At 41.4% G+C, this 27,986-nt stretch overlaps 2 protein-coding genes across 4 annotated transcripts; one reads left to right on the forward strand and one right to left on the reverse strand.

Moving 5' to 3' along the window:
• Positions 1 to 106: 106 nt before the first annotated feature.
• Positions 107 to 14,893, reverse strand: arhgef33 (Rho guanine nucleotide exchange factor (GEF) 33). Of its 2 annotated transcripts, none has more exons than XM_030442169.1 (17): positions 14,796 to 14,893; positions 12,504 to 12,547; positions 10,555 to 10,719; positions 9,201 to 9,322; positions 8,813 to 8,958; positions 8,572 to 8,712; positions 7,813 to 7,939; positions 6,736 to 6,868; positions 5,125 to 5,232; positions 4,709 to 4,801; positions 4,447 to 4,595; positions 4,232 to 4,321; positions 3,917 to 4,095; positions 2,390 to 2,850; positions 2,074 to 2,298; positions 1,151 to 1,293; positions 107 to 1,033 (listed from the first exon to the last, which is right to left on the reverse strand). In XM_030442169.1, the coding sequence occupies exons 1-17, from the start codon at positions 14,845 to 14,847 to the stop codon at positions 910 to 912; spliced, it is 2,502 nt and encodes an 833-aa protein (XP_030298029.1). In that variant the 5' UTR covers positions 14,848 to 14,893; the 3' UTR covers positions 107 to 909. The 2 variants fall into 2 exon arrangements, with proteins under 2 accessions (XP_030298029.1, XP_030298028.1); XM_030442168.1 differs by having other exon boundaries at positions 8,813 to 8,961.
• Positions 14,871 to 27,976, forward strand: slc17a5 (solute carrier family 17 member 5). Of its 2 annotated transcripts, XM_030442170.1 has the most exons (12): positions 14,871 to 15,001; positions 17,852 to 18,851; positions 19,801 to 19,997; positions 20,333 to 20,566; positions 20,708 to 20,795; positions 21,734 to 21,820; positions 22,557 to 22,675; positions 23,708 to 23,869; positions 24,292 to 24,424; positions 24,532 to 24,679; positions 25,278 to 25,368; positions 26,031 to 27,976. In XM_030442170.1, the coding sequence occupies exons 2-12, from the start codon at positions 18,767 to 18,769 to the stop codon at positions 26,166 to 26,168; spliced, it is 1,482 nt and encodes a 493-aa protein (XP_030298030.1). In that variant the 5' UTR covers positions 14,871 to 15,001; positions 17,852 to 18,766; the 3' UTR covers positions 26,169 to 27,976. The 2 variants fall into 2 exon arrangements, with proteins under 2 accessions (XP_030298030.1, XP_030298031.1); XM_030442171.1 differs by lacking the exon at positions 14,871 to 15,001 and having other exon boundaries at positions 18,843 to 18,923.
• The last annotated feature ends 10 nt before the right edge of the window (positions 27,977 to 27,986 follow it).

Raw genomic sequence — 27,986 nt, forward strand, 5'->3', positions numbered from 1 at the left:
CAGCATCTACAAAAAGGGAGCGTTTTATTCTTGTTGTATTAGTAACCAGTCATTCGTGAGGGAGACCAGCTGAGAAACATCACACGTCTTCAGTGTGGACCTTTTATTCAACATCATTAACGTCTCTTGATTGTAACGTTCACCTCTTGACGAGACAGTTCCGATAAATGCAGACAGATTATTGTCACAAAGAGAAACGTGTACACACAAATAACAGTTTATTCTCCTGAGTAAATGCACAACATAATGTCTGATTATAGCTTAAAATACAAAGCAGACTTTCTCAGAGAAACACAGCCTGTTAAATAAGGAACAGTCCTGATATTCAGAAAATCTGCCATTTCCCCTGATGAAAGAGGAAGTGGGGAACATCTTTCGATACCGAATTTACACAAGAGGAAAAGAAAGGAGAAAGTTATTATGAACTAGAAACTAAATGTAGAGCAGAGCTATTTACACAAAGTACGGGGGTGGAAAGTCTCTCACTTTGCCCTCTAGTGGTCCAGGCTGTAACCACAAAAACCTTAATTTAGTCTTTAATTTAACCTACTTTTGTCATAATTTAATCTACATGGGCTCAAAACAACATTTTCATTTCAGCGAGTAATACTGTTACCGAGACTGTCAAAGTAACACAAAACATGAGTAAGAATTCACCGTCTGTGCTGTTTATTTCAGCCATGTCAGGTGCTTTCCCTCAGGGTAAAGACACGGGGAAGGACTTCTGTCTTTCATCTAAAAATCACATTTACACTTGGAAACGATTTGAGGAAAAGTTGCTTAGTTTCCATGACTTATACCTGTTTACATAACAGCATTTATATAGCAGATGTAACTATAAAAAACAACTGTAATGGACTTATTTTGTCTGTGACGGCGCCGATGTGTGTGTGTGTGATAAGGTGGTGTTCATACAGCTGTGCCACGGTTCATCTCCAGATGTACTAAGGTGGGATTTTTCCCTGAAGCGTCACCGTTGTTTTGCTTCTCTGGTGTTTTCTCACCTCCCTTCTCTTTCTTCTCATCACCGCTTCTGTGAGGAAGAAAAGATCAGGAGTAAATTTGATTCTTCAAAGTCAAAGCAGAAGAATTTCTGAATCAACTTCAAACTAACCACCTCAGACATTCTTGAGAGCATCATCAGTCTTACTTCTTTTTGAAGAGTTTCTTGAACGAGCTCCTGAAGCCTCCTTTGTCCTGCTTCCGACTCCTCTCGCTGAAGGGCGTGTTGTTATTCTCCTCTGTCCCGCTCCTCCACTTTGCCTCGTCCCCCCATGATTGGAACCCGGAGTCCTGGTGGAGTTGAACATAACATATTGCCATTTGGTTTCATTATAGACTATGATAGGTGCTTTAAAAGCACAGTGGGGGGAAAAGGGTCTGTCTATCTAACCCACAATCCCTAGCTTCTCATTGTAAGGATCAGCAGTTTTGGGGCCTGTCAAGGTGAACCTGAACAAGATAATGAATCCCTGCTGCACTGGTTAAGGCTTCATGCAGACCAAATCAGGCACTGCCCATTCATTTTGAATACCTGTCGTGCATCCAGGCAAAAAACTTTAATAGCCTGCTGGTGAAAGGTTAAAACAGAAACTACTTTTGGAGAAACGAAACCTGATTTCACACTGTGGTGGCCAATCACATAAGCCGGCAATCAGACCAGCTGGTCAACAGTATTGATGTCATTTACGCAAAAAATTTTGAAAATGAGACTATTAATAATACTACTATAACGCTTATGACAGAAGTTTTGCACGACACATTTCACTGTCAGGGTGAGACAGATTCTGTTTTGTGGGCCAAAAAAATGACACATGAACAAAAAAATAGACGTCCGCCAAAGTGCTTGGTTTACAATCTCGTGCTGCCAGAAGATTTCACCAGCAGGGGGCGAGAAGTACTTTGCAAAGTCTTTCTGCGAGAGTTGTTGAACCCAAGCCAAGAACTGGAAATTGGGCAGAGTTTAAGAACAAAACCAAAATACCCATTTGTGTCCTTTGCAAAACCCTCCGCTAATTGACTGTGCAGGGTTTTTAAATGATTAAATTTTTTAATCCATGTAAAGGCACCCACAATGCTGAGCAGCCCGTGAAGATCTTCGCTCTGTTTGTCGGTATCGACTCTGTTCCCCAGGGGGGTGTGGACCTTATGGGAGGGGGTCGGGCACCCCTTGCTGCCCTTACTGCCCTGGCGCTCCAACTTGGCGTGGCTGCCCAGTCCCACTCTGTGGAGGTGGTCTGACAGAGGAGCACCATCCAGACCACTCACTGTGGAGACCATCTGCAGGCCATTCAATGACTTGAAAGAAGAGAAGATTTCATGTTACGGATCTTTTTTATAATGATATAATTATTAGAGCACCCTTGAGAATAGATAGAAACAAGCTCACCTTGCTCTTACGCTGGCTGGCCTGGAGGGGGCGGTGTTGATTGCGGCGCATCATCACAGCTTCATCCGGAGACGCACACCCCCGGTTGGGCAGCTTGCTGTAACCATTACCTTGGCTCCTACCGTTGCCAAAGACATCACGAGTTGTTGAAACATTCGCTGCCATTGCATGATGCGACGCTGAGGGCGCTTTGGAGCACTTCACGAAGGCAATGTCGATGGAGGAATCTGATGAGCCCGAGGAGCAGTGGTCGAACATGGAGACATCATGGAAGGAGCCTCTCTCCTCCTCATAGAGCCTCTCCATGCCTGGAGGATCTGGAGGGAGGAGGAACTCTCCGAGGGCATCGGCTAGCGCGGAGCCCGGCTGGACTTGATGGAAGTCTGCAGGTCTGGAGGGCAGATTATGCTGGCACGATATGGACCTCTCAGATGCCTCGCTCTCTGGGATGCTGCCAAGACCTGAAAGCCAAAGGTTGGTTGACTGGTTGACTGATGGGGCAATCATCCCAAAAGCATTTAAGTGACATTGGTTGCACGCCTGTTTCTGTAGAATCCCTACATGGGATACACAAAGTGACGTCATGAAAAAACTAAAGAAAATAACTGCGATCAGGGCTATAAAGTCTTAAATTATGACATGGGATAAATACTGTACTTGGGTGCCAAGATGCTAAGAGTACCCAGTGTTTATGACAATGTGTCCTCTGCCCCAGATTAATGGATTCTTTAACTTTCAGAATTCATCTAAATTCTATTCAGCGCCCAGTTTCTTTCTCACTCTGCACTGAGAAACTACAACATTGCAGACCTTCCTTTACCAGGCTGGTCCAAGTTTAAACCTGTGTTTTGTAAGCACAGTCACCTTGTTGCATCCTTGTACAAGAGACGCTGATCATGATTTGAACATTTGACTTGAAAAGTGTTGTTCGGTCATGTCCGAAGGCAAAACTGTCGATACTTGTTCCAAACAGCCACGCTTTCAGACTGTATCGCACTCGACTGAACACACTGTGTAAAGAATGAAAAGTGAGATCTTGAAAGAACCTCAGATTAGGCCGACTGTCTTGTCTCTATACACCTGAACAACGACCATGTGATTTAAGCACTTAGCAAGACAATGTGGTACAGGCCTCCACAGATGGGGCGTGAGCTACAAGGCATCTTGGAAAAGCAAGGAGGTGTGCAAACAATATCCTCTGAACAAGCAAGAAGCCAATGTTTTCAGAGAACATCATAGATCAAACATGGCGGTATGCTCTGATGTACAACTCTGACCATGCAGCATGACGACTTGCAAAGCCTAGTTGCTCAGGCATTAAGAAAGCTTCAAGTGAACGTGCTAGTCACATTGTGAGTTTCAGACACTTGCAAAAATTGATTTGTGATGTCGTTCAACATTTAGACGAGCATCCCGTTAAGCATACTGAAACCAAAGAAAGATCAATCAGCTACAATCAATGGTATCACGTTTAATCAATTTCAAACCAAAGAAAGATCGAATCAGAAGCTTCTGTGACCAACAGACCTGTTGGTTTGTGGTTCCGTGAGTCCAGGTCGGAGCTGAAGAACGGGAGCTGGGATGGCCACTCTGCGTCGTAACAAGGACTCTCTGGATGCTGTTCCTGATCCCACTCTTGGAAACGATGTGACTGGATCTGCTCCAGGAGACGCTGCTTGCTCCGCTTCACCTGGTTGGCATGTTCTCTGTGAGGGATAGACAATTCACATTAGTAGATTCATCAACGCAGTTACCAGCAATACGCTCTGATTAAGTGTGACGTATACCAGCTGCCTTACAGGAAGTAATGGAGCAAGTTAAGAAAGATATGAAAATACTCACAGCATGGCACTAGAGCACGGGTACGGTGAGCCAATGTTGTTAGCTTGAATCCCACTTTCCACTGTCTTCAGCAGCTGTTTCATGGTCGACCTGCAGGACACACCGAACCCTTATTCAAAACCTTAACGTATCAGGTCCAAACAGTCACAATATGTCTCGTTTGACCTCTCAAGCTTGTGTGTTATGTTATTTTTCTGTAGTCTGGTAATACTGACCTTTTCACCTCCTTGCGGTTGTGCAGCAGAAGCTCCTGGTTGTGCTGGAGGAGGTGGTGGTACTGAGCCGTGAACGACCTGAACTGCTGGATGCACACCAGCAGCAGGTAGTAGTCTGGGTGCTCTGCCTCTGTCTGCTTCAGCAGCCCCTGCACAAACAGTCATGGCCACACATCGTTGTTTTAAGTCCTTCTTAATGAGTTTATTCTCTGCTAAAGCCGTATGCATGAAATGTAGTTGGAAGTGCATCTGTTAGTCTAACCTGCAGCAGCAGCAGGTACTCGGGGATCCTCTGAACCGGCTGAAGGAGCAGCGTGTAGAGGGAGGGTTTGGATTCGTCACCCATTATGTCACTCTGCAGCCAATCAGAGCAAAAGGGCAACATAGGTCAACCAATCAGGTTGAAAGGAGAAAACTAGTTATTAGGGCAGGTAGAAACAAAATGTGTCTTTTCAGCTAAATGACTTTGTAAACTTGAGTTTCAACTAATTGTAAATGCCTGTACTGTCATGTGTTTCATGCTTTTAGAAATGCCTTTCGACTCAGTATCACATCCTGCCTGTACGTTCATTCTTTAATGCTATACATGCTGTGTATCTATCTATACAGTAGCATAAACCCATACAAGCATTATCCTTTCACTCCCTATTATAGCCTCTTTACGTCTTTCTCCGTTACCTCCAGGAAGGCACAAGATTTCATGGAGCTGGAGGCGAGCATGCTGACGACTGAGAGACAGTCTGGAAGCTCCTTCAGGTAGGACACATAGAAGTCCAGGAAATCACTCTGTAGGGAGACAGAGAGAGATACAGCAGGATTTTATTTAGAGGCTTAACACGAAGGCGAGCTTGTGCACCCGCTCAGGACAGGGTGCATGCTAATGTTTTTAACTTAGAAGCTACAGTGAGGGAGAGTTAAGTGGGTGGATCTTTGAGCTTCTGGAGGCTTGAATTATACAGGATGAGCTTCTTTTTCTGTTGTTTTTTATGCCTTAATGTGGCACATGTCTTATGTCTCCATCTACTCAGTTGTTCAGGAGAATGTTGTTTTGCTGTGAAGCTCAAGTAGAAATGTTTGTGGGTAACAAAACGTCACCTGACTTTCCAACAACATGAGGGCAAGAAGATGATCGCAGCAGCAATATCCATAATTTTCAGGCCTGTCTCCTTTTCACAATAAAATTAAGCAAATCCAACAAACAAACCAACAACATACAAAATGAACAAAGAAGAACATCTAAAAACACTTTTATGATACATTTTCAAGTAACAGGAGCTTGTTCTCTCAAACTCTTATACCAACGCTCGGAGAAGGACTCACAATCGTGGACCTAATTTTATTTTTCCTAAATAGGAAGGTGTTCCAACCAATTACTGCATTTCCTCCCATTCACTCAGAGCCAATTGGCCACATATTGGTTGTAATGGTATAGACTCATTACCTTCAGTGTATTGTGTCTGCTTTTGACTTTCAGCAGGAACAAACAAGCGATTTTGTTTTTTACACTTCCGATGTTTTTGCTGCAAATTTACCTCCTAAATCCTCTCAAATGAAACCTTTAACACTAAATATATACATCGAAGTCATTACATATATGCAACACTATTCTGTGTTTGTGGGACACATGTCTTACAAGTCTTTCAGAGAGTTTTTAATTTAGTCAGCTCAGGTCTAATATCCTTTTTTAATGTTAATTTCTGCACAGTGATAACAATCATCTCTGTTGTCTTTGTACGCCGTCTGCACTCCGGCTCTCATCGTGGGTCTGCTGGAATTTGACATTTTGTTTAATTTCCGCCACGGTTGCCAAATGGATTCAGATTCATTATAAACGGGCAGTCACAAGACCGAACCTTTTGACCCCTCTGCATTAACGAGCCTGGAACAGCGCTGTGCACTGTGAATGCCAAAAGTGTTGCTTCACGGGAAGCAAACATCTTGTCATTAATATGGTTAAAAACATCCACAGAAACACCAATATTTTACCACATTTCTAGAGATTTTACGATCAACAAAATGCTAATCTACAGTGATTTTGGTGGCTGTGATTTGTGGTGACAGTGGTTTATTGAAAACACCAAAATACGATTTATAGTTTTTTGTCAATTGGCCAAAATATTACAAAAAGAAGAAAGGAAAGGCATGAAAGGCAGCAGCTTCATGGACTTCATGTCAGCGGCTAAACGACAATTTGATCTTTACAAATTGTTCCAAAAATGTTTAACGACATACAAGAAAATCCACAGCAATTCACACAAGTCACTCTCTATTTTAAAGTCTGTGCTTTACCTCTTTGCTGGTGAGCCTCATAAACACATCTCCCATGATGCCTTGCCACTGGCACTTGAGCACACGTTCCTGAAGAGTATGAAGGAGCTCAAGGTGCTGCTGGATCAGAAACCTCAGAGAGCTGGGAAACGGACTGAAGACACGGAGAAAGACGAAGAAAGTGATCGATAATAGAGAATATTTTACTTTGTTGTATAAATATGAAACAAATAAAGGGCGGAAAATAAGATTTAAATATGTTCTCTTATATGTTGTTGTGGTTTTGGAGACATTTAGTCGCACGTTCATAGAATACAAAGATAACTCGCATTGGAAAGGTCTGATGTTGACAAAAACTTAAATGGAAGTCCAAAAACAACCAAATACGCCGCTTTAAATACAAAACAACACTTCCTGACCTTCTGACTGCATTCACAGTAATAAAAACACAACATTTTTAGTAAATTCTTGCTAATTATTCCATTATCAGACAAAGCAAAAGTAAAACTTAAAGTCCTCCTGAATCAAATGATGTACAACACTTGGCTGCCAGAATATTGGAGGACAAACAATATGAATACTGGAGAGCACAAAACAAATGCAATCATTTACAGACACTATTGAGCACCTTCTCACTGGTCGTTTCGGTCATTGGGAACACGTGTGCTGAAGCTCAGCAATGATTACATTAGCGAGCTGTGCGGGGGCTTTTTTTAAAGCGTGTCCTCCGTGTCTCACTGGTGTTTATGAGCTGCTTTTATTTGATTAGTTTATTTCCTGTTCTCCCCTCACTCTGAGCGCTCAAATTAGATCAGCAGCCGCTCCTGGAATAAAGTCTGAGGGCTGATGAGTTTGTCGGCGTGTTTGTAGATGATTGTAAGTCTGTGTTATAATTGAGTTTATGGCTCATAACATATCAGACGGACCAGATAAACTTGACGATGTCTGGGTCGGTCTGTGTTTTCACAGGTTGTGTGTGTAGCTACTTAAATGTATAAATACCTCTGTCGTGTCTTTTATTGCTGTCGATGTCCAGGTGAGATTTGGGGACACTGGCCCTCTGTAGCTAAAGTTGTCTTTGACTATCTGCCGACTTACCGTTTGTCTTTGGGAGTCAGAGCTTCTGATCCATTGAAGGAGATGTTGGCCTTCAGTAGCAGAGACAGGTGGGACACATAAACTCTCTCTGACTCCAGCAGCTCCAGAGCCACCCTCTGCCTCTTATCTGCACACACACATGAACATAATTTAAATCAAACTATGCTGAGTTACGAGTAATTCGTTAAAACCTGCAGTCCAGGTGGAGCAGCCCAATAAACTGGCCAAATTTGGGGAATGGGGGCCACTGATATCAAGAAGCAACGGTTGCATACTAAGCGTATAGAAGCGGGTCGTGGACTAGGAAGCGTCAAAGCCAATTTCCAGGATGAGAAAACAAAGATCCATAAGGAATCAGGAAGATGGCTCCAAGTGATGACCTGCTAAGTGTATACCTCAGGCAGCAGTGAGGAGAAGAAAGGAAGAGCACGAGGAAACATCATGGAAGGTCAAACCACTGCACGGTATTTGCCAGAGAGACGGAGACAGAGACATTGATTATGGCAGCACAGGAACCAGCGCTCAGCACAAGACCCATTTAGGCCCGGATCCACCACAACAGGCAGGACCCCTGACGCAGGCCGAAGAAGAGCCTGAGACAATCTGTGTTGAGTCTGAGCTAGATGGGAGACGCCTCCAAAGTGAGGTTTATAGAGAACCAATCCAAACCCTGATGGTGTCATTAATCTCTCGCTCAGTCAATATTTGCTTTTTAACAGTATCTGTCTGTTTCCAGGTAACACATATGTCACATCTTACTGTTTTCAGCGGGGATGTTGGCTGTTGTCTCTCCGTCATCTCTGCTGTTCTTCCTGTCGACCCACGCTGGAGATTTGGACCGACAACCTCTCTGCTGCTGCTGCTGCTGCTGCTGCTGAGCCTCCTGCTCAGAGGTCGAGGCTGCAACACAAACACACACGTTACACACACACACACACACACGTGAGTAAATGTGCCCTATAGATGTATAGAAAGACAGACAGACGAGCGACAGACTCACTGTGTGTGGATGTGTTGCTCCTCTGTGGCGAGCCGCTGTGTGGCAGACTGGAGAAGAACTGTTGAATAACACTGAGGTCCGCTGGGCTCGGCACACAGATGTGTTCATCCCCTGATGCTGTCAGAAGATCTGCCTTTGAGCTCTTTCTACTTTTGGAACAATTGAAAGTAAAATAAAATGTACGTTACACAACACAGACTTTTATCAGTAAGTTTTAGTTTCGGGGAACAATATTGCGTCTGTGACTTGCACAGTGACACTTTGATGTCATTCACGAGGTGATTAAACAGCATTTATATGAGAAGAGTGCAAAAGATGATAAATATAGATCAAATGTATCTCTGTGGGTTAAACTGTATCTACACTACTTCATCCTGCTTCATCCTACCTGTGTGGGACAGACATGATGTCTCTGGGGTTTTCTGACTGCAGCACTTCTATCCTCTTCTGCACCTCTCTCTGTCTGCTGGAAACATCCTTAATGTGGAACAAAGCCACATTCAGCTCCTCCTGAAAACAGATTAAACCAAAGAACCACATCAGTGTGACAGATAAGACTGAAAGTGTCTGTGCTGGATTTCACACTGTTAGCCACCAGGTCGGATTTGGAAGGAGATTTTCCGGACCGCTTCGAGGCAAAAAAAATCAAGAAACGTGTTTTTCTTCGAGAGCAACTTCGGCTCTGGTGGATTTGTCAGCTGTCCCGTCGACAGGATGAAATGTTGGACGTTTCTACTGATGCAATTTGTATGTGTCACAGGCTACGTATCATACTGACATTTCTACAAAACGTGTCATATCATGTCCACATCACATGGTTGTGACTTTGCTTGGTGAAGCGGACGGTCAAGAAAAGGCTGCTGAGCCAGTGACAACAGTTCAAGATTGTGTTTTAACATTATTAAGTCTGAAACCACAAGATATTTTTAAGGAGTTATGACTGTGGTGATAAAACCTGGTGTTTCTAATGAGACTTTAGACATCTCCAGCCGAGTTGTGATAACAAAACAGGCTATTCTTAACTGTGACAGCTTCAGCCACGTTTGTGACGACACAGCCAAGTAGTTTTAACGTGACTTCAGGACAATTTGGATATTTCGGGAGCATTTCAAGCCAAAACGTGATCTTTTCCTGAACATTATCAATCAGGTTTTGTGCCTAAACCTGACCAGAGCATAAGAGCAGCATAACACAAGACACAAATTGAACCTAAAGACACATAAAGTTGCAACACAATGACATGTAAAGTTTAAACACATCTGTGGTCTATTAAATAAATTGATATTTATTCTTTTTAAAAATGGGAATTATGGGAAACGTATTAAAAATGTCACTTAAACCGAAAATTGCTGCTATCACATAGAGTTAGCCAGTTGTGTGCAGCAGCGGTGGTGCGATAATCACTTTGAATAAGACTCACACACACACATGTTTGTCGTACTGCTGGCATGTGCACGTAACAAACCTCCACTTCAATTCCACATTTAACCTCATAAAGAGCAACACATGCTAAGGTAGAAGGCTCGCGGCTCTTGCGTAGAAGATGTACATGCCTGTTAGTGTTTCCTCTGCTGTTGAATAGCAGTGTGAGCGTCTGACGGAGCTGCCTTCCTATCTAATAAATGAAATTAGTTTACAGATTCAGTCAGATGCTCTAAATTACGTTACGGAGGCCTCTCAGCCTCACCGAGAATAGACTGTGTGTGCCTGTGTGTGTTTTCACTGTGTAGCGTCTCCGGCACCTTGAAAGTGTTGAGGGAGTTCTTCAGGCCCATTATCTTGTCATCCACGTCGGTCTGATGGGCCTGGAGTTTCTCCTCCAGACCGTGGTCCCTGTGGCGCAGCTCGCACAGCTCTGTCAGGGCAGCGTGGAGCCCCTCGCGCAGCTCAGCCACCAGGCCCTGCAGCTGCATCACAAGAGGCATAATGTTTTTTTTAGTGGCATGTTTTTGGGGTGATGACTGCTTCAAATGTTGTTCATTCTTTACTTTTTATGAGTTCTTTTAGTTGCTGGGTTCTTTTGCTTGTTATCTGAGTTGCCTAATTATTGAGTTCATTTAAATTCCTTACATTTCTTCATTTGATTTGATTTGACCATAAAAAGAAAAGAAACGTACATTTTCTCCTCCTTTTCTTTATAATACGCTGTAAGTAGGGGAATCCTCCTCCTCACTTTCCCTCTGCAGTTAGTCTTAGTTTTCATTCATAGCTGATTGAATTTATTCAGCGGGGATAACTGAATCAGCTCATGGGAACATAACATGGGATGAAGCGGCTCCCTCGCCCAATCTCTCCATCTGTCATGCTCTCTCTCGCTCTCTCTCTCAGTCATGTGAAAGGCATCAGGCAGCCGACTAAATAGCGCATCTGTCCTGTTTGCCTTCGCCTCTTCTTCCTCTCTGATGCTATCAGAGGCTTCCGATGTCCCTGAACACATGCAGATCAAAAGATCAGAGTGTAATTTAAACAATAAAATGTTTATAAGGTCATGAAAACACACTGGGATTAACAGTTGTGTTTAGTGGCCTCGGTAAAGCTAATTTAAGACTCACATTGAAAGCAGTAATATTTCATTTTTGTGAGCAATTATTAACATTTAAACTCCAAAACTCCAAGTCAAGTAAATCCAACATTATGAACGCACATAAAACTTCTGCAATTATCTACATCTAAGCTTGATTTGCTCTCTCATTTGTGAGTGCACTCTTAGTCATGCAATACGCCCATCAAATGTCATGAGACCTAATGAGAGTTTAAGTCCAAGTGACATGAAACGATTCTCCACACACTATGTTTTCACACCACATGTACTGTGATTAGAGTAGCTTGGACACTGTGTCCTTCCTGCTATGTTGCAAGCTTATTGAGAACTATTCCTATCTTTTACTTCACATGAACTGAAGCTCAACACTGTTTTTTTCAATAGAACTAATAGAAATTGACAATCTGAGCACTGAGGAAAGAAAGCCAGCAGTTAATGTTTAACAAGAGAAATAAATAAGAAAGCCAGTCAACGCATTTAACGCTGTTGTAAATACTCATCGTTGTGGTTACCAGTTATAGTTGCTCATAATAGCCCTACTTCCAAATTGCTATGTATTAACATCTGGTCAGACACAAAGGTATATCCCCTGTCACAGTTAAATCTGCAGGACAACAACAGGTATTATTTCATCTGGAGCTTTACATTTCTTGTCTGCAATATTTACTGGGATGGAAACTTCGCATCTCGGTCTGTGTTGCAAGAAATTTTAGTTCATGTTAAAAATCCTGAAACTGCAATAAGTCTATAGCCCAACAAAGAAGTGGATGTTGAACAGCAGGATAGCGTTTCTACTTATCTGAATGTCTTAAGAGAATTAGACTCACTCACATGACTAGTTCGACCTTTGACCTGTCTTTGACTTCTGACCCTAATGTTTGCTTGGGATCCTAAAAGAAAGTTCTCATATGGTGTGGTGAAGAGTTTCCCGTGAAAAATTGAAAAGTAAATGTTGCCTAGCGGGAGGTTTATAGCAGCGTGAGAGCACAGTAACCCAACGGATGGAGGGAAAGCTTGAATGACAAGAGAGGAAATATCAGATCAGCGTCCAAAATAATGACATCGGCAGTTTTACTTTAAACTTCACCCCATGTGAGGTGAAAGTCAAGAGGTTACTTGGTTGTGTGGAAGAGAAGAAAACTTGATTACCTGAGCAATCTCTAGATTAGCCTCCTCCATATTTTCTTCTTTGTCTAAAGAAATAAAAGAAAAACCCAGTTAGTTGTAGTTGTTATGTTCATAAGCAGACGTGGAATGATGGCCTTGGATAACATGTTTAAAGATTAAACCGGAGAAAATGTAATTCAATATTACTTGGATGTCATGAGAACAATGAGGCTCACTGTTGTCACAAGAAAACCTCTTTCAGTCATTATCACTCCTCCATTGTATTCACTTGTTCATCCATTTCTCATGTTAAAGAATGTAGAGTTGATGCCATGCACTCTGAAGGATGTACGCCGGAGCATCATTCACAGACTCCTGGTCTCGATTCAAGGATCATACACCTAAAACATTGTGAATCGTATGAATGATTACACAAAACTACTCTCTTTAGAGTGCAAAATTCACATGGTGGCCAAGTCTTATAATTGTAGATAACAAACTGTTATCATTTCATTTCAAAGGATGATGGATGTTGAAATCTGGAGGAACATCAGGCCGTATTTCACTGTACAATAACATCTTGATGAACCCATGCTAACGTTAGCATTCAGCCACTTCCTAGCTAACGTTACCATTTAACTACATCCACTGTGTTTCACGTTAGCTGTTGTCTAAAGGAAGCTAACACTGTGTCTTACCTTGAAATACAAAAAGATGTCCCTCTGAATTTTCACCATCAATTTTGTTTAATTTCAATCAGGGAAAGGTAAAAATGACAACCATGTATCAGTTTACCTACATTAAGAGGACTTACGACTACATATAAGCTCCTCACCCTGAGCATGAAGTGAGGAAAATGGCCGCCATGTGAATATGATCTATATGAGAGTATAAGACTAAAAGATGCCATCCAAGACGTTGACTGACTATTACTCGAGTAATGTGTCTTTGTGGCTGAGGCTGTGTCTGTGTCAGAGGAGACATTTTTTCCTTTTCCTTCAGTGTTTGTTAGATGTTCCTGTGCATCTAACAAATCTTGTCCACACCAACAGAGGCTCTCGTCTCCCACTGAAAACCCCTGAAAAGCCTCGTGAGTAGTCTCGCCTTTAATTCCTTGACTCAGTGGCATCACTCTATACGTCACCATGTTGCACATTTGCCTGATTTATGCCTTGGGGCTAGTCTAGTATGAAATAATTTACTTAGTACGGCTGCTCTGTGGTTGTTAGCGGTGCTGACTCAGGCGTGTGTGAGCTGACCAATCAGAGGAGACTTGGTATTCAAGTGGGGAAGATTAATTTGTTTTTTCCTTTAACTGTGTATATGTTTTCATGTGACTGTATGTCTGTAATTATTACTCGTTTGAAAATGGAGCAGCTCCAGTAAGAGTGTCCTGATGAGTCGCATTTTCATTTCTACTGAGAGTTTTGAGGAACTGTTTTTCATGTTTTCAAAATGACTGCTGGAGAAAAGTGCTGCTGAAGAAAATTCAGATTCGTGATGGACTTTTCGATTTAATGGAGACAGATAACTGGCTGTACAAAAGCACAATGCTTCTGTTTGTTTGTGGAAATGCCACAGTTCAAGTCCGCTGTCAACACCGCTGAGGGTCATCTGAAATACGTATTTAACATGTATCACTTTGCATAATTGACCTGCAAGCACAATGAGCTACATCTGTACTGCACAAAACTTTTTTAACTGTGAAAAGAGCGAAAAGAAGGAAAATGCAGTGGCCAACAACAGGCTGTCTGTCTGCAGGACAGATTTACTCTAACAGCTTGGCTCTGTGTGGCTGGCCTCAGTTGTTACAGGCCAGAAAAAGTTGTTGTCAAGGAGTTTTTATTAAGTTTTACTGTCCCAGAGTGACCTCAAGCTTTGACAAAAAAACAACACAAAGAAAGAACTAAGGGAGGGAGATCAAAGATGATCCTCTGCAATCGACATCATTCAAACCAATGAACCTTTGTCAGTCAAAACCTGTCACATGTACATTTCAAATCACCTCCAGCCTTTCAAGAAAATGGCTAATCATTTTTCAAAGGATCACTGCAGCATCTGTGGGACATTTATGTTAAACAGAAGGTTGACTCTTCTTTTGGGAAAAATTTAATTTCAACCTCAATCATCGTGAAGATTTGCTGCTTTTGTCTTTCTTATATCGCTGTAAATGAAACATCTTGGATAAAACAAATCGGCAGTTCTGCATTTCATTGCTTACTGAAAGACACACTTAACAAACGGATCCAATTACACAATTATCATAACTGTGGGTAGTAGAAACCAGAACCTTTGCCTCCAAGAGGTCAAAAAGTCTTTTGACACCTGTTTTACCTTCTGGCACACTTTCCGTCTGTTCCTCTCTTTCCGTTTTGCCATTCTCCATGTTCAGGTATCCGTTCCAGTCTGGTCCAGTCTAGTCCACTTCTGAGGTCCTTATCCAGCTCGAGATGACTTCAGTCCGCTCCCCTGCCTTGTTCTTTGCGTCTGACCAACCCTATCCTTCGCTGTGATCTCTCACTCTCTCTGCTCCAAAGCATGTGAGTCCTATGATTTCGCTTTGGCACAACGAGGTCCTTGTTTTCAGAGAGCGAAAAGGACTGAAGGGACAGATAAGGAGGAGAGAGGGAGACATTTGTTCATCGTACAGTCAGTCACCGTAGCTAACTCATTAGATTTAAGGAGGCGTGACTGGCTGTTAAATAGGATGATTAACACAGCAGCACTGGTCAGCGTAAGCTGGATATGGAGAAGCCAGTTAAGGCTGTGGGTGAATGTGCAACTGGCACCTTGTGGTTGTCTGAAGTGGTATTAACAGTAGGTCAGTTCCAATAAAGTGGAGAAATACTTTTTGTAGCTGCTCTATCAAGTCTAGATAGGTTCAAGATTGTGCATTGGTTTTCATGTGTTTATTCTAAGGATGCATGGTATGGATTTCTTTTCCAATACTGATCTGATAAATAATAATTTTACATTTTATATCTTAAAAATAAGTTATAACTTGTAGTTGTGGCAAAATTCCTTTTTTTTCAGATCACAAACCATCTTTAAAGGTGTGAACCACCATCTACTCTATCTGTAGAAGCTATGTTTGTTAAGTAGGAAGTGGGCAGTGGTGTCTCAGGGGCAGAGCCAGCGTCTTCTTTTTGGACGGTTCCCGGTTTGATTCCCCTGGTCTGCATGTCGAAGTGTCCTTAGGCAAGATACTGAACCCCAAACTGCTCCTGATGTGCTGGTCGGCACCTTGCATGGCAGCCACCGCCATCAGTGCATGAATGTATGTATGAATTACTGTAAGTGGCTTTGGACGAAATGCGTCTGCTAAATGAAAGTATAATCAGCTCTATTTATCATCGGGAATTTCAACAATACTTATAAATATTTGAAGATATAACTTTCCCAATTTCAGGCCGGATTAGTCCAATATTTATGATGCATCTCTTGTTTTATTTTTTCTTTGTTGCTTGTTTTTTTAAAATCGATTCCACTCCTTTACCAGATTCTTGTGAGCGATGCAACAAGCTGTAAACACAACTCAGAGATATTATGACTTCATAATGTTACAGTGGCGAACAAGTTAGTGAACTTATTCACGCATCCAGCAGACACAGAGCAAAGTTATTAATCACTAGGAGTTTTGTTTATGAATGATGAAAGAAGTGAAAGTGAACTGAAATAGTAAAGTGTGTGTGAGCTGAAAGACCATGTAAGGATCTATAGAACCGAGAGGAAGTGATTATTCACTGTGGGGTCATTACCACAAGCAACCACTTTCATCTTACACAGACTTATCTGGACCGTTGCTGGTATAAGCAGAGAGATCATAGAGGTTTTGAAGTGATAGAAAATCCTTCCTTTAGTATCAAATACCTGAAGCTTTAAAGAACAACTTCACAGATTTTATAGCTCAGTGTCAGTTTACAGGTCTTTAAGACTACTGAGTACTTGAAAAAAGCTGTATAAAGCTCCAGCAGGAGTAAAACAAAAACAGATCAATGTTTTCAAGTGAGGTCAGCATCAGTTTGGGGCTGAAGACTACAAGTTTCAAGCTGAAAAAATGTGCGTGTGTGGAGTTTAAAGGCAGTGAGGCACAAAATCAACTTCTTCACTTTGTGATCTGTAAATTGCACACTTTAGATTTATTTATGTATTTAGTTATTTAAGGTGTGTAGACATATTCACGGGTAATACCCTGTAATATTATTTCATTTTCTCTTTATCCCAAATGAAAAATAACGTCCGAGGTCAAGGTCAGCCATAGATGACACTTTGCTAAGCTTCTCCCAAACAAACATGCCAAATTGCTTTTAGAAAGACATAAAAAAGGAGTATCAATCGAATATACTGCCTCCATATTTCAGATAGAGCAGAAAAAAGCTGTAAAAACTTAAGTACACCCCTCATGATTTGCTGTTCCTCCGGCCTTGTCTTGTGTTGACTTGCCCTTTTACACAACATGTGTTTTCTTACCACAGGAGTCACAGCAAAGAACAGAAAAGACATAAAAAGTGCAGGTTGTCATGATTCAGGATTGTAGTGTAATACAATTCTTAACCATTGTAATTCAAGTCTGAACTTCAGATTGTGGGATATTGTCTTAGAAACAGTGACGTCGTCCACGTGTGCCTTCGTATGTTATCCTGATCGTCAGTGTGGTGACCTCTTGCGTCATGGCTGACAGAAGCCTGTTTGTCTCTGTGTGCACATCATTACATTACCTCGCTGTATCTGTCTGTCTGCTCTTGTCTGTCTGTCTCTCTGTCCACGTCATTACCTCCCTGTATCTGTCTGTCTCTCTCCTTTCATCCACAGTAGGTGGATCTCTGTTTCGGCTTTCCCTTTGTCTGTGGTCGAGAAAATAAAGCCAAGAGACAAACAGCTGAGCAGCTCCTAACTTCACGAAAAAATAAATCATTTCCACATAATCAGCTGATTCTGCGGTTACATGTGAGTGTGTGCAGGGAGAGTGTACTGTCCATTCATCCCTTGTACAAGTACAAAACGTGCGTGATTTCTTTATTGGGTTCTGATAATAAGGTTATTTTCAATGTCAAGGAACTACCAAGGTTCTCAACCGGTATTAACAGGTCCATTTATTCCTAATAATGGACACCTCGTCAGGCATGATCCCTTACATAATGTTATCATGGCAACCAGATAGGTTTAACATGATCTTATTGTAAGGGATCAGCACTCCATGCCCTTTTTCTACACAGGAACCTCTCTGATAGTACCAGACCAATAACAAACCTGAGTATACTGCCTCTGTATTTCAGATAGAGTAGATTAAAGCTGTAAAAACTTAAGTATACCCCACATGATTTGCTGTACCTCCGGCCTTGTCTTGTGTTGACTTGCCCTTTTGCGCTACATGTGTTTTCCTACCACAGGAGTCACAGCAGAGAACAGGAACATAATGAGCACGTTGTTGTGTCTTTGGTTCTTGATCTGAGTCTAACATGATTAGATGGAAACAAGAACTACGAGGATCACGCTGGGAAAGAAAACAGGTCAGAACTCTTTCCTTTGTTGTTCATAGCTGCAGACAGCATTTCAGTGAAACATTTGTGCGCCTGTATAAAGAACGTGACCAAAATATAATTAGAAATCACTTGACCTCAAATTTAACATAGAGTTGCCTTTCTAAGATTTTTTTTTGTTAGTCACATATGATTTCAAATCTCTAACTTTAAAAGTGTGACAGAAGGGCAATCTTTCAAGCCATTTCATTTTGTGAATGTTATATTTTGCTAAAATAATAATTAAATCAATTATGTACTTTTAATCTGGGTGGAGGTTGGATTTAAAAAATATCAATCTTTGTTAGATTGGCATCTTTTCCAAGCATTTTTGAAAGGTATTTCTGTAAGTAGAGCAAAAGACAGTGGTGTGGAAACAACTGTAGAAACATGTTCAACAAAGAGAGCAAATGTTGTTTACATCAGGGAAACACCGACCGGAAAGGGGTGTGACTTCAGCGCTCCTTTACTTCCGGTCCGGGCAGTTAACTAAACTAAAAATAATTTATCATCGTTGAACACACCTCATAATATTTACAAGCCGCACAATTAAACAATTAGTAAAAATAAATTCACGGCTGTTAGCTTACGTTGTGTTTCCTTACTTCCGGTCGGTTGCTACTCGTCACGTGACGGCCGTTAGCTTGTGGAGCTGAGCTCAGCTGACCGGAGGCTCCAGTCAAGTGTCTGCTGTTCATGTAGCTGCTGCCTCTGCTGCTGCTGCTGTTGTTGTTGTTGTCTTGTTTGGTTTAGTCCGTGATGCAGTAGTCAACCATTGACTGAAAGATGGAGCGGTACGGGTCGGACACAGACGGGGACGAGCAGGAGACGCCGCTGCTTCACCGAGGACACGAAGACAAACCCCAGAGAGGTGAAAGAAACATACCTGCAGCTAGCTTAGCTCGCTAACAATAACGGTGTCTGTACGAGGGGTTCATTCCAGGTAACGTGACTATTATATTTCAGACCTGAGAAAACAGGAAAACAACATCCTCTGACTTCTGTTCCTTTATTTAAAGGTTGACAGTTGGTTATTCCGCAAATAAGCATGAATGATAACATGAACAATGTACAATATCATGCGATCTAATACAACATGATTTTAAGCCTTTTTGAAAGTAGAGAGGGTTATTTACATTTAGCATTCAAGGTGCAGTATGTAGTTTGGAGAGAAACTTCATTGACAGATATTTTTTAATGCCTGAACAAAACAAACTCTTGGTTTTCACGACTGAATAAACAAACAAACAAAACACAGTTTCATCCTGTTTTTTTTAGAAAGGCTTTTAACAGGATCTATACCAGTTTTGTTTTTATAAGCCTGAGTCACGAGTTTATTTACCCTGAGCTCATAAGATGGGGCTGTGTGTCATGTCACGCTGACATACCTGGAGTCAGATCGATGAAAACACCTGTTTAAAATTAATCTGTCGTCTGTTCATGAAAGTTGTAACTCTAAGAAAGACTGTCTATTTGTGTGAGGGTGTACTGCAGGATCCAGCAGGGCAATTTAGCCTTGTTCAAACATGACTTATACAAGCCTCAAATGGTGTTTTCTACTATGTACGCATGGTAACCTGCCAGATAAGGACGTTGGATTTTATTGCCACTGTGTTTTATGTAAAGATTAAGAGAGATTGCTCTTCATAGTTTTTAGAACGGGAGCTGTGGTTTACATAAAGACAGTTATGACTGCAAGCAGCTGGACCTTATGCAAAATCCAGAGACTGATTACATAAAACACACCAATGTTTAGTTATGAAAATATGGCACACACACTCATCTCATTGCTTTTTTTGTCTCTCTCCTTCGCCCTGTAGCCCCAGCATGCTGTTCATCACGCTATGGCCTGGCGCTCCTTTCATCCTTCGGCTTCTTTGTGGTCTACTCCTTGCGGGTGAACCTCAGTGTGGCGATGGTGGACATGCTTAACACCACCCACCAGGCCAGCACCAACCACAGCAGTTCGGTGTGTCCAGCCCATGCCAACCCTCCGCGGCCCAAACACAACCACACGGTGAGCGATGACAAAACCTCTCTGCAGCTGTGATGTAACAACGCTAGAACATAATCCACAACCTAAATCTTTGCTATACTCACTGCTCTTAGGTGTGTGCTTCCTGTATGTGTGTGATAGCTTTGGTTGTGCTTCTACACTTCATGAAAGTGATGGATATGAAGGCTTTCAAGTAAAGACAATTGTATAAGGAGGAACATAAAGGTAAAGAGAAAACGTAGCCTGACAGACTGACTATTGAAAACAAGCACACAGGTGCATAGGTAAACAAACGGTATTCTATATATGTAATCTGGTTTGATTCCTGATATTGTCCTCAATCCGCTCCTGCACAGGCCAGTGTGTACGACTGGAACTCGGAGACACAGGGCTGGATATTGGGCTCCTTCTTCTATGGCTACATCCTGACACAGATTCCTGGGGGCTACCTGGCCGGCCGCTATGGACCCAAGTGGCTGCTTGGCTTCGGAATCTTGGGCACTGTAATTTTCACACTGCTCACCCCCGTGGCTGCCGACCTGGGTGCGACCTACCTCATAGCTGTCAGGGTGCTGGAAGGAATAGGAGAGGTAGAGGATCAGTTTGTTCAATTCTGACATGATGGAGTTATTTGCGCACCAGCCAAGTACAACATTTCCCTTAATAATAATAAATAGAGACAGCCAGCCAAACTACACTCCTGTTGTTGTCTTTGTTGTGTTTATCTTCAGGGTGTTACATTCCCTGCAATGTACGCCATGTGGGCAGCGTGGGCCCCACCCCTGGAGAGGAGCCGACTGCTCACAATATCCTACATTGGTAAGCAGGGTTGGGAATTGAGAACCAGTTCCAGCGTAGAACAAATTGCCTGATCCATTGGAATTGTATGCTTCCAAGTTTATCTGTTGTTTTTATCATTCCTTGCCTGGTTTGCTGACTGTTGCGTATTGAAAATCAATGCTTTCAAACTTGTGTCTGCGCTGCAAAAATCTTGTAACATGAATACACGGCAGAGAGAAAGAAACAGTCCAAAGCATGGCTTCATTTCACAAAGAAAGATGGCAAAGGTGTTTGCTAGAATGTCTGTAAAATGATCATTTTAAGCAAAGATGGAAACAGCAGCAATATGCTGTCACATCTGTCTATGTAAGATGGTCTTAAATTCCAGGAATTACATTAAATTAGATGAATTTAAACAAAAATACATGTCTGTTGAATATCCTGACTTAATAAAAACAGCACCCTGCAGGCAAGCTTAGCAGGTTTTGTTTTTGCAAATGTTTAGCAAAAAAATAAGAAAAGGATGGTAAAAGGAACCGGTTACAGTGTAAGCAGTGGGGCTTCACATGCTGCCCTTTTTCTATTGTTTGTTTTTTGTTTTCTGTTGATGCAGAAAACTTGGGCAGCTTCTTTGACACAGAAAGTTGATCAGGAATCAATAAGGGAATAAGCAGAATTGATAATGGTATTAGTATCAATAAAATGTTAACAGTTTCTATCTAAGACACAAAAACGTAGGTGGTTCAATGTCAACACAAAGGAAACAGTGGAAACTGAAACTGAATCACCTGCCTGAATCAGTTAAGTTGCTATTTGAACAATTAATTAATTAATCAATTAAGCACAAACTAGTAAATAATCTGTCACATTATTGTTGGTGTTGACTTGTGTCTCTCTGTGTATTCATCATTCAGTAGTTACACTCTGTGCATTGAGACTGTAGGATGTAAATGTTTATCTTTTCTCCTCTCTCCTAGGAGCCCAGCTGGGGACGGTCATATCTCTGCCTCTTTCTGGTGAAATCTGCTTCTACCTGGACTGGACCTACGTCTTCTATGTATTTGGTAAAACACCTGCAGTGTCATTAGTAGAGGGTTGGGATAGGGTTACTTTTATTCTTACCACGTGTTGTTATCAAGAACAAGTTATGGACACTTCATATCATAGAACCCTGTGCTTAAAGATCAACCATACATCATTACAGATGAAGTCTGATCTTGTCTAATGCACGTAATATGATTTAATAATGAAGTCACTGCCGATTACACACGTATAAGCTTTTCTCTCTGACCTCAAGTGGCCTCATTGATTAGTCAGAGTTATTTTTCTGTGTTTGAAGCTTTAGACGAGCTGTTTCCAAAGTCTGTTCCTTTGTTCCTCTTTGCTCTGTGGAAATGATGATTTAGCATTCTCAACAAGAAAATGTGCTTACAGATGGAGCCGCTGCAGACTGTCTTACTTATTGACTTGTTGGCTTGCCTTGTGAGCTGCTGCCACTGCTACTTATTTAATCCAGCTATAAACCACTGGACAGATGTCAGATATTGGTGTCAACAAAAAACTCTCATTCTCAGTGGATACAGGGGAAAAGAGATAATGATTTGCCACGAGCTTAGTTAAGTTTCAGGAAACTGACCCTTGTTTTAAAGACATCCTCATTACCTATTCATCTAAAGACGCAGATCTGCTGACTGCTTACTGCTTATCCTAAATGTGACAAAGGTCATGTTGGATACAGTATAGGCCACAGCTGTTAATGTGTGATAAAATGACAGCTTGCTTGCTCGTTTGTGCGTCCAGGTGCTGTTGGCCTGGTGTGGTTTGTCTTGTGGACATTTCTCGTCTTCGACAGTCCAAACACTCACCCTCGGATATCAGAGCGGGAAAGATTATACATCACTTCATCGCTAAAGAACGAGGTAATGCCAGAAAACAGATTACATGTACAGGAAAAACACAACAGAGCAGTTTCATAGGTTTATGAAAAGGGTTTATTGGATTCATCCAGCACCACTCGTTTAAATAAGGTAGATATAGACATGACAGCTGTCCTGAATATGTAACCAGAGAATAAGTCACAATTAGTAATTCCAGGTAGATTCTTCAGTGCAGTTTCCTCCAGTTAAAAACTTGCAACATTTAAAAAATATGAAACACTTATAAAATATACAGACGAGTCATTGTACCGAATGTTACTTTATTGGATAAAGTATGACTAGCATTGTTATGACATTATTTGGTATTCCTTTTTCTTTGTTTCCATTAGTTGTACTTTAATTAGGACCCACAGTATATGATAATACATAAACAAAATACACTCCAACAGAGTTCTTGTACCATGTAGTGTAATTGATACATGCTATCGCTAATTATCATCTTGACACACTATATGATTTACTTGTCCGTTACCTCCTTGCTAAGACAGTAGCAGTAGAGTGCTTGCTGGCATTTCCGCTCAAGGATCAGTTATCAGATATCAATGTTACATCCTTTCGGTGTATTGCAGCATTGTTTTCTCTTATCTGTCTCACTCAGCTGTTAGGCTACACCAACCACCATTACACTGCGGTTTATTCTGACATTTAGAAGCAAAGCTGACCTGCCTACTGTATGTGTTCACATATCTCTTAATACATGATTCATCATCTCTACTGGGAACTTAACAGTGGTATCTTTGTCCTTCCTCGAATTTAGTGCACTCTACAGCAACCGTAAGTTTTTAAACCAGGAAGAAGAAATAAACAACATGAAATAGAAGAAGGAAATTGTAATTTATCTGTCCAGCAGGGGGAGAAAAATAAAACACACCAGACAGAGAGGAGAGCTTGGTATCGACTGGCAAGACACACAAGGAATAAAACATCCTGTGGTCATTTAAGATTATCAGTATTTAATCATGAACTTCCTAATCAATCCATTCTCTATTTTTTCACATCTCTTGTGTGTCCCAGCTGGCCAGTTCAGCAGGTCACATCCCCTGGGGAGCCATAGTGACGTCCATACCACTGTGGGCCATCGTGGTGGCTCATTTCTCCTACAACTGGACCTTCTACACCCTCCTCACCCTGCTGCCCACCTACATGAATGACGTGCTGGGATTCAGCATACAGCAGGTGAGATCATTAAACTGTCAAATCTACGTGTGCATTTCAGAAACATTCAAATGGCCTAAAAGGTTGTTAGAAATGGAAAATGTCAACTGAAAATTTTATTCAGTTGTTCCACAGGCAGATTTAAACTACAGATCCCTGAAGCCATATGATTCAGTTCTTAATGGAAACATTACTACTTTAAATAATGTATAGGGGAGTCCTTACGATTTGCAGCATTAGTTCTCTCAGTATTTCTTTCATATCAAAGCAAAATTCATATTGTGACTGAAATATTCCTAACCTTGGAATCAAATAAATTCAGGAAACCAGTGATAGTACCCAACCTATACAACAGAGTCTAAAATAATTTCTGCTCTCAACCAATATGCGTATGAAAAGTGCGTTCTCACAAGTCATGTTTTGTTTTCTTCTGTCCACAATAGAACGGATGGCTGTCATCTCTTCCTTACCTGGGCTGCGCTGTGGTCGCTGTGGTGAGTGGTCAGCTCGCTGATTACCTGCGTGAGACCTGCCTCTACCCTACTGTGAATGTCAGAAAGGCCTTCTCTCTCGTTGGTAAGAAGTATCAATATCACACAACAAACTAGAATCTTGACTTGGGTCATCTAGTAATGTTTACTACTTCTGAGGAAGGTTTAAACCTAACTGTGTTGTTTCTGTAGGTATGATCGGGCCGGCGGTGTTCCTGGTGGCAGTAGGTTATACAGGCTGTAACTACACCTTAGCTGTGACGTTCCTCACCATCTCCTCTTCTCTGGGCGGAGTGTCTGCTTCTGGCTTCAACATCAACCATCTTGACATCGCCCCATCGTAAGAGCTACCAATTTCTTCCACGGATGTTTGTCTGTGTGAATATATGCAGATAGTACCGGGAGCTATCTGATACACTATTCTACAGAGATTAAGGATCTCCTCCAGATATAAATTTGTGTTTATAATCCCTTGAAAGGTAGCGTTATTTCAAACCATTTTGATACCACAGGGAAAGAGTTAAAGCAACATTGAGAGCATTTGAATTTAGATTTTTATTAAAAGATACATTTAACAAGGAGAGAACATGACAATCAGGTACAACTTTTCTTTTGTTAGCTATGAGCAGAAAGGGGCGTCTGTAAACATGAAATATCACACTTTCTTTAGAAACATTAATTTTAGAACAGAGAGGCGAGAGTGAGAAAGCACATCGGGTACCGTTGAATCAATACTGCAGAAAATGAGTTCTGAAACTGTCTCAAATATTCAGAATTAATATGTACTGATAGAGCGATATTTTTGACAGCAATCAATGAAGTTAATCCGAGTGAAAGCTGTGAAGTTGTGAGCTGTTAAGTAGCAGCACTCACCACTGTTGTGGGTTTAGCAGGTCATGACTCTGAACTTCTAACAATCAATGTACTTGTGTTTGCAGGTATGCTGGTATTCTCCTGGGAATCACAAACACCTTTGCCACCATTCCTGGCATGGTGGGACCAGTTATAGCCAGAGCACTCACCAGTAATGTAAGAAACTCTTTTTACAACAATCACACTTTACATTCAGTCAGCACAGTCTGGCTGATGCCTTGAAAACTGAACAGAGCAGTCGAGACTTGAAACAAGATTTCATAATTACTCATGTCAGCCACAGTGAGCAGATAAAGTTTTTCATTGTTTTCACTATGTAAAATGCTGCTGCTTACATAGTAACAGAGGTCACTGTGAGTGCCCTAACCTCCACTTGTCCCTTACTAAACAGATGGTATACTTACTTTGGCGTGATGCACCATTTCCTGATTAAGTGGTTTAGTAAGTAAAGGATTAGCATGTTTGACATCTGGCCACCAGGGGGCGTCGATACACCTTTAAAATGAACACAGTCATACCCAGAGTGTGCTGATAGGCTAAACTTTGTTACTTGTTTCATTTCAATTAGAACCTGACCAGTATATGTTGACCAATATGTGCCAATGTGGGAAAAAGATTAAGAAAACATTTAAATGAATGTTTTGAACACATTTTCCAACCAAACCTTTAAATGTTCTTTGGCTAAAGCAGGAAGTTGTAGGACTACCAGAGCACCATGGAGTTTATTATGTAAATGTTTCACAGAATGCACAAGATACACAAGTGTGCCAAAGTACATGTTATTGTACTCATTACAACTTGTGCTGACTGTCTTCTAGAACACCATAGAAGAGTGGCAGACTGTTTTCTACATCGCTGCTGCCATCAACCTGTTCGGAGCATCGGTCTACACCGTGTTTGGCCGAGGCACGGTGCAGCCCTGGGCTGTCAAGTCGACTTACTCTCATGGAGACTGAAACAGAAAAAAAGTACCAATCTTACCCGCCTGACAAATCCGAATCATCAAATGAACACATCTCTATTGTGGGTTTATTCAACGGGTTATGCCAGTGAGAGACGCACCAGCTGTGCTGATAATTGTCAAAGCACGGCTCACTAACAGTGACAGCCATAATACCATCGAGGATGTTCTTTACTGTGACTGTCAGGACTCAAGTCTGTTTACAGATAAACCTACAGTCACAGCAATGAACATGGAAGATTTACATTTTAGTGAGGTGTATATTTCTTGGAGGTAGAAAAACTATTGAGTAAAGCAAATAACCAGAGTAAACATCCTCTGGAAGTATCACCAAGATGTCATGTAGCCAATTTGTTAGATACCTGCAGGCTAGCTAGTGTGGTTTGTTTAAACCTGAAGGGACAGCTAGCTACAAGCTATATAAGCCTGGTTGATTGTCAAGCCTTATGAGTCCATGGTAAATAAGCTATGAAAGATAAATCAGCCCATTTAATGTCTTTAGTGTTCAGGATTGACTCTAACTTGCTGGGCTCAGTCTGTATTTCTGCCTCCAGAGATCTTTACCCGAGAACTCCACTGTAAACCCCCCGGAGTTTGATTGCCATACTGAAAGTCTAAACTTTTAAGAAAGATAAGAAGGATACTCTTCTTCTTTCACTGGTGTATGTACAGTTTGGCATAACACAATTGTCAATCAGTGTTTTAAGTCTGTTTGTAACAAACAAGTCTTTCCAAACTACACAAACACATTTGAAGACGTCTTTCTTGAGAGATTGTTGTTACTGCGCTTCACACACAAACACTTGTTTGAGAACTGCCTTATAATGAAGCCTCCTTAAAATGATTTTAATGCTTTTTGTCCTTCATGTGATGTGAAGTGGCAAATTGACCTTTTTTTTTTTTTTTTTTTACACATGTACTTGACATGTGATGGTATTAAGGGATTTTAAATGTAAAACAATAGGTGTCATCATTTCAGGTTCTGTCCACCAGGCCCCTCTTTAATACAATACATACAGAAAGCACGGGTCATGACGCTGTCGATCTGTAACACTAAGAAGATGCTTAGCTGTTGGTGCCATTCTAATGACGTTGAAGAAAGAGGCTCCTGGTGGACGCAGCCTGGTTCTTTTTGTGTTAATTCTCAGGTATCTTATGTCAAGGATTGACAAGGATGTTTATTTACTTTTTACAGTTTGATTGATTGATCTACCACGTTGAGGTTCTGTGTCCTCAATTTTTAAGTGTTGCACCGGAAATGCTTTGAAATTGCACGTTTAACAAGTCAAGATGTACAATGTCACCATGGCTTAGCTTTTCATCAATGTGACCAGCTGATATAAAGATTTTCTGTTTGCGCTCTACTAGGCCACAGGTATATGATGCTGTATGTAGCTTGTCCCTTTGTACAACACGACTTTAGAGGGGTGAATCAAATTCAAGCCATAAGGAAAACATTTTGTCTTCGGTGTAACTTCTGTCAACAATTCGCACCATCATCACAGTTTAAGATGTGATGCACTTGTGCCTTATGACATTAGTGTAAAAGGGTTCAGACAGTTCGGGGTAGCAGATTGATTCTTTTCATAAAGAGTTGATTCCGTCACTGCTTTGTATCATTTCACTGTTACAATAGCGTCAGTAGAAGAAAAGGGATTTTTATATGATTCTTGTAAATAAATACAAACTGTACTGAGAGGGTAATCATCGTACATTTCCAACCTGGAAACATTCCTGATAATGTCTTAAATCACTGTCATGTGTTGTAAATACGTCATCATATACAGCTATGCTCAAATCTGACGTTGTGTTG

The sequence above is a fragment of the Sparus aurata genome, chromosome 15 (assembly GCF_900880675.1).
Source record: "Sparus aurata chromosome 15, fSpaAur1.1, whole genome shotgun sequence".
NCBI lineage: Eukaryota > Metazoa > Chordata > Actinopteri > Spariformes > Sparidae > Sparus > Sparus aurata.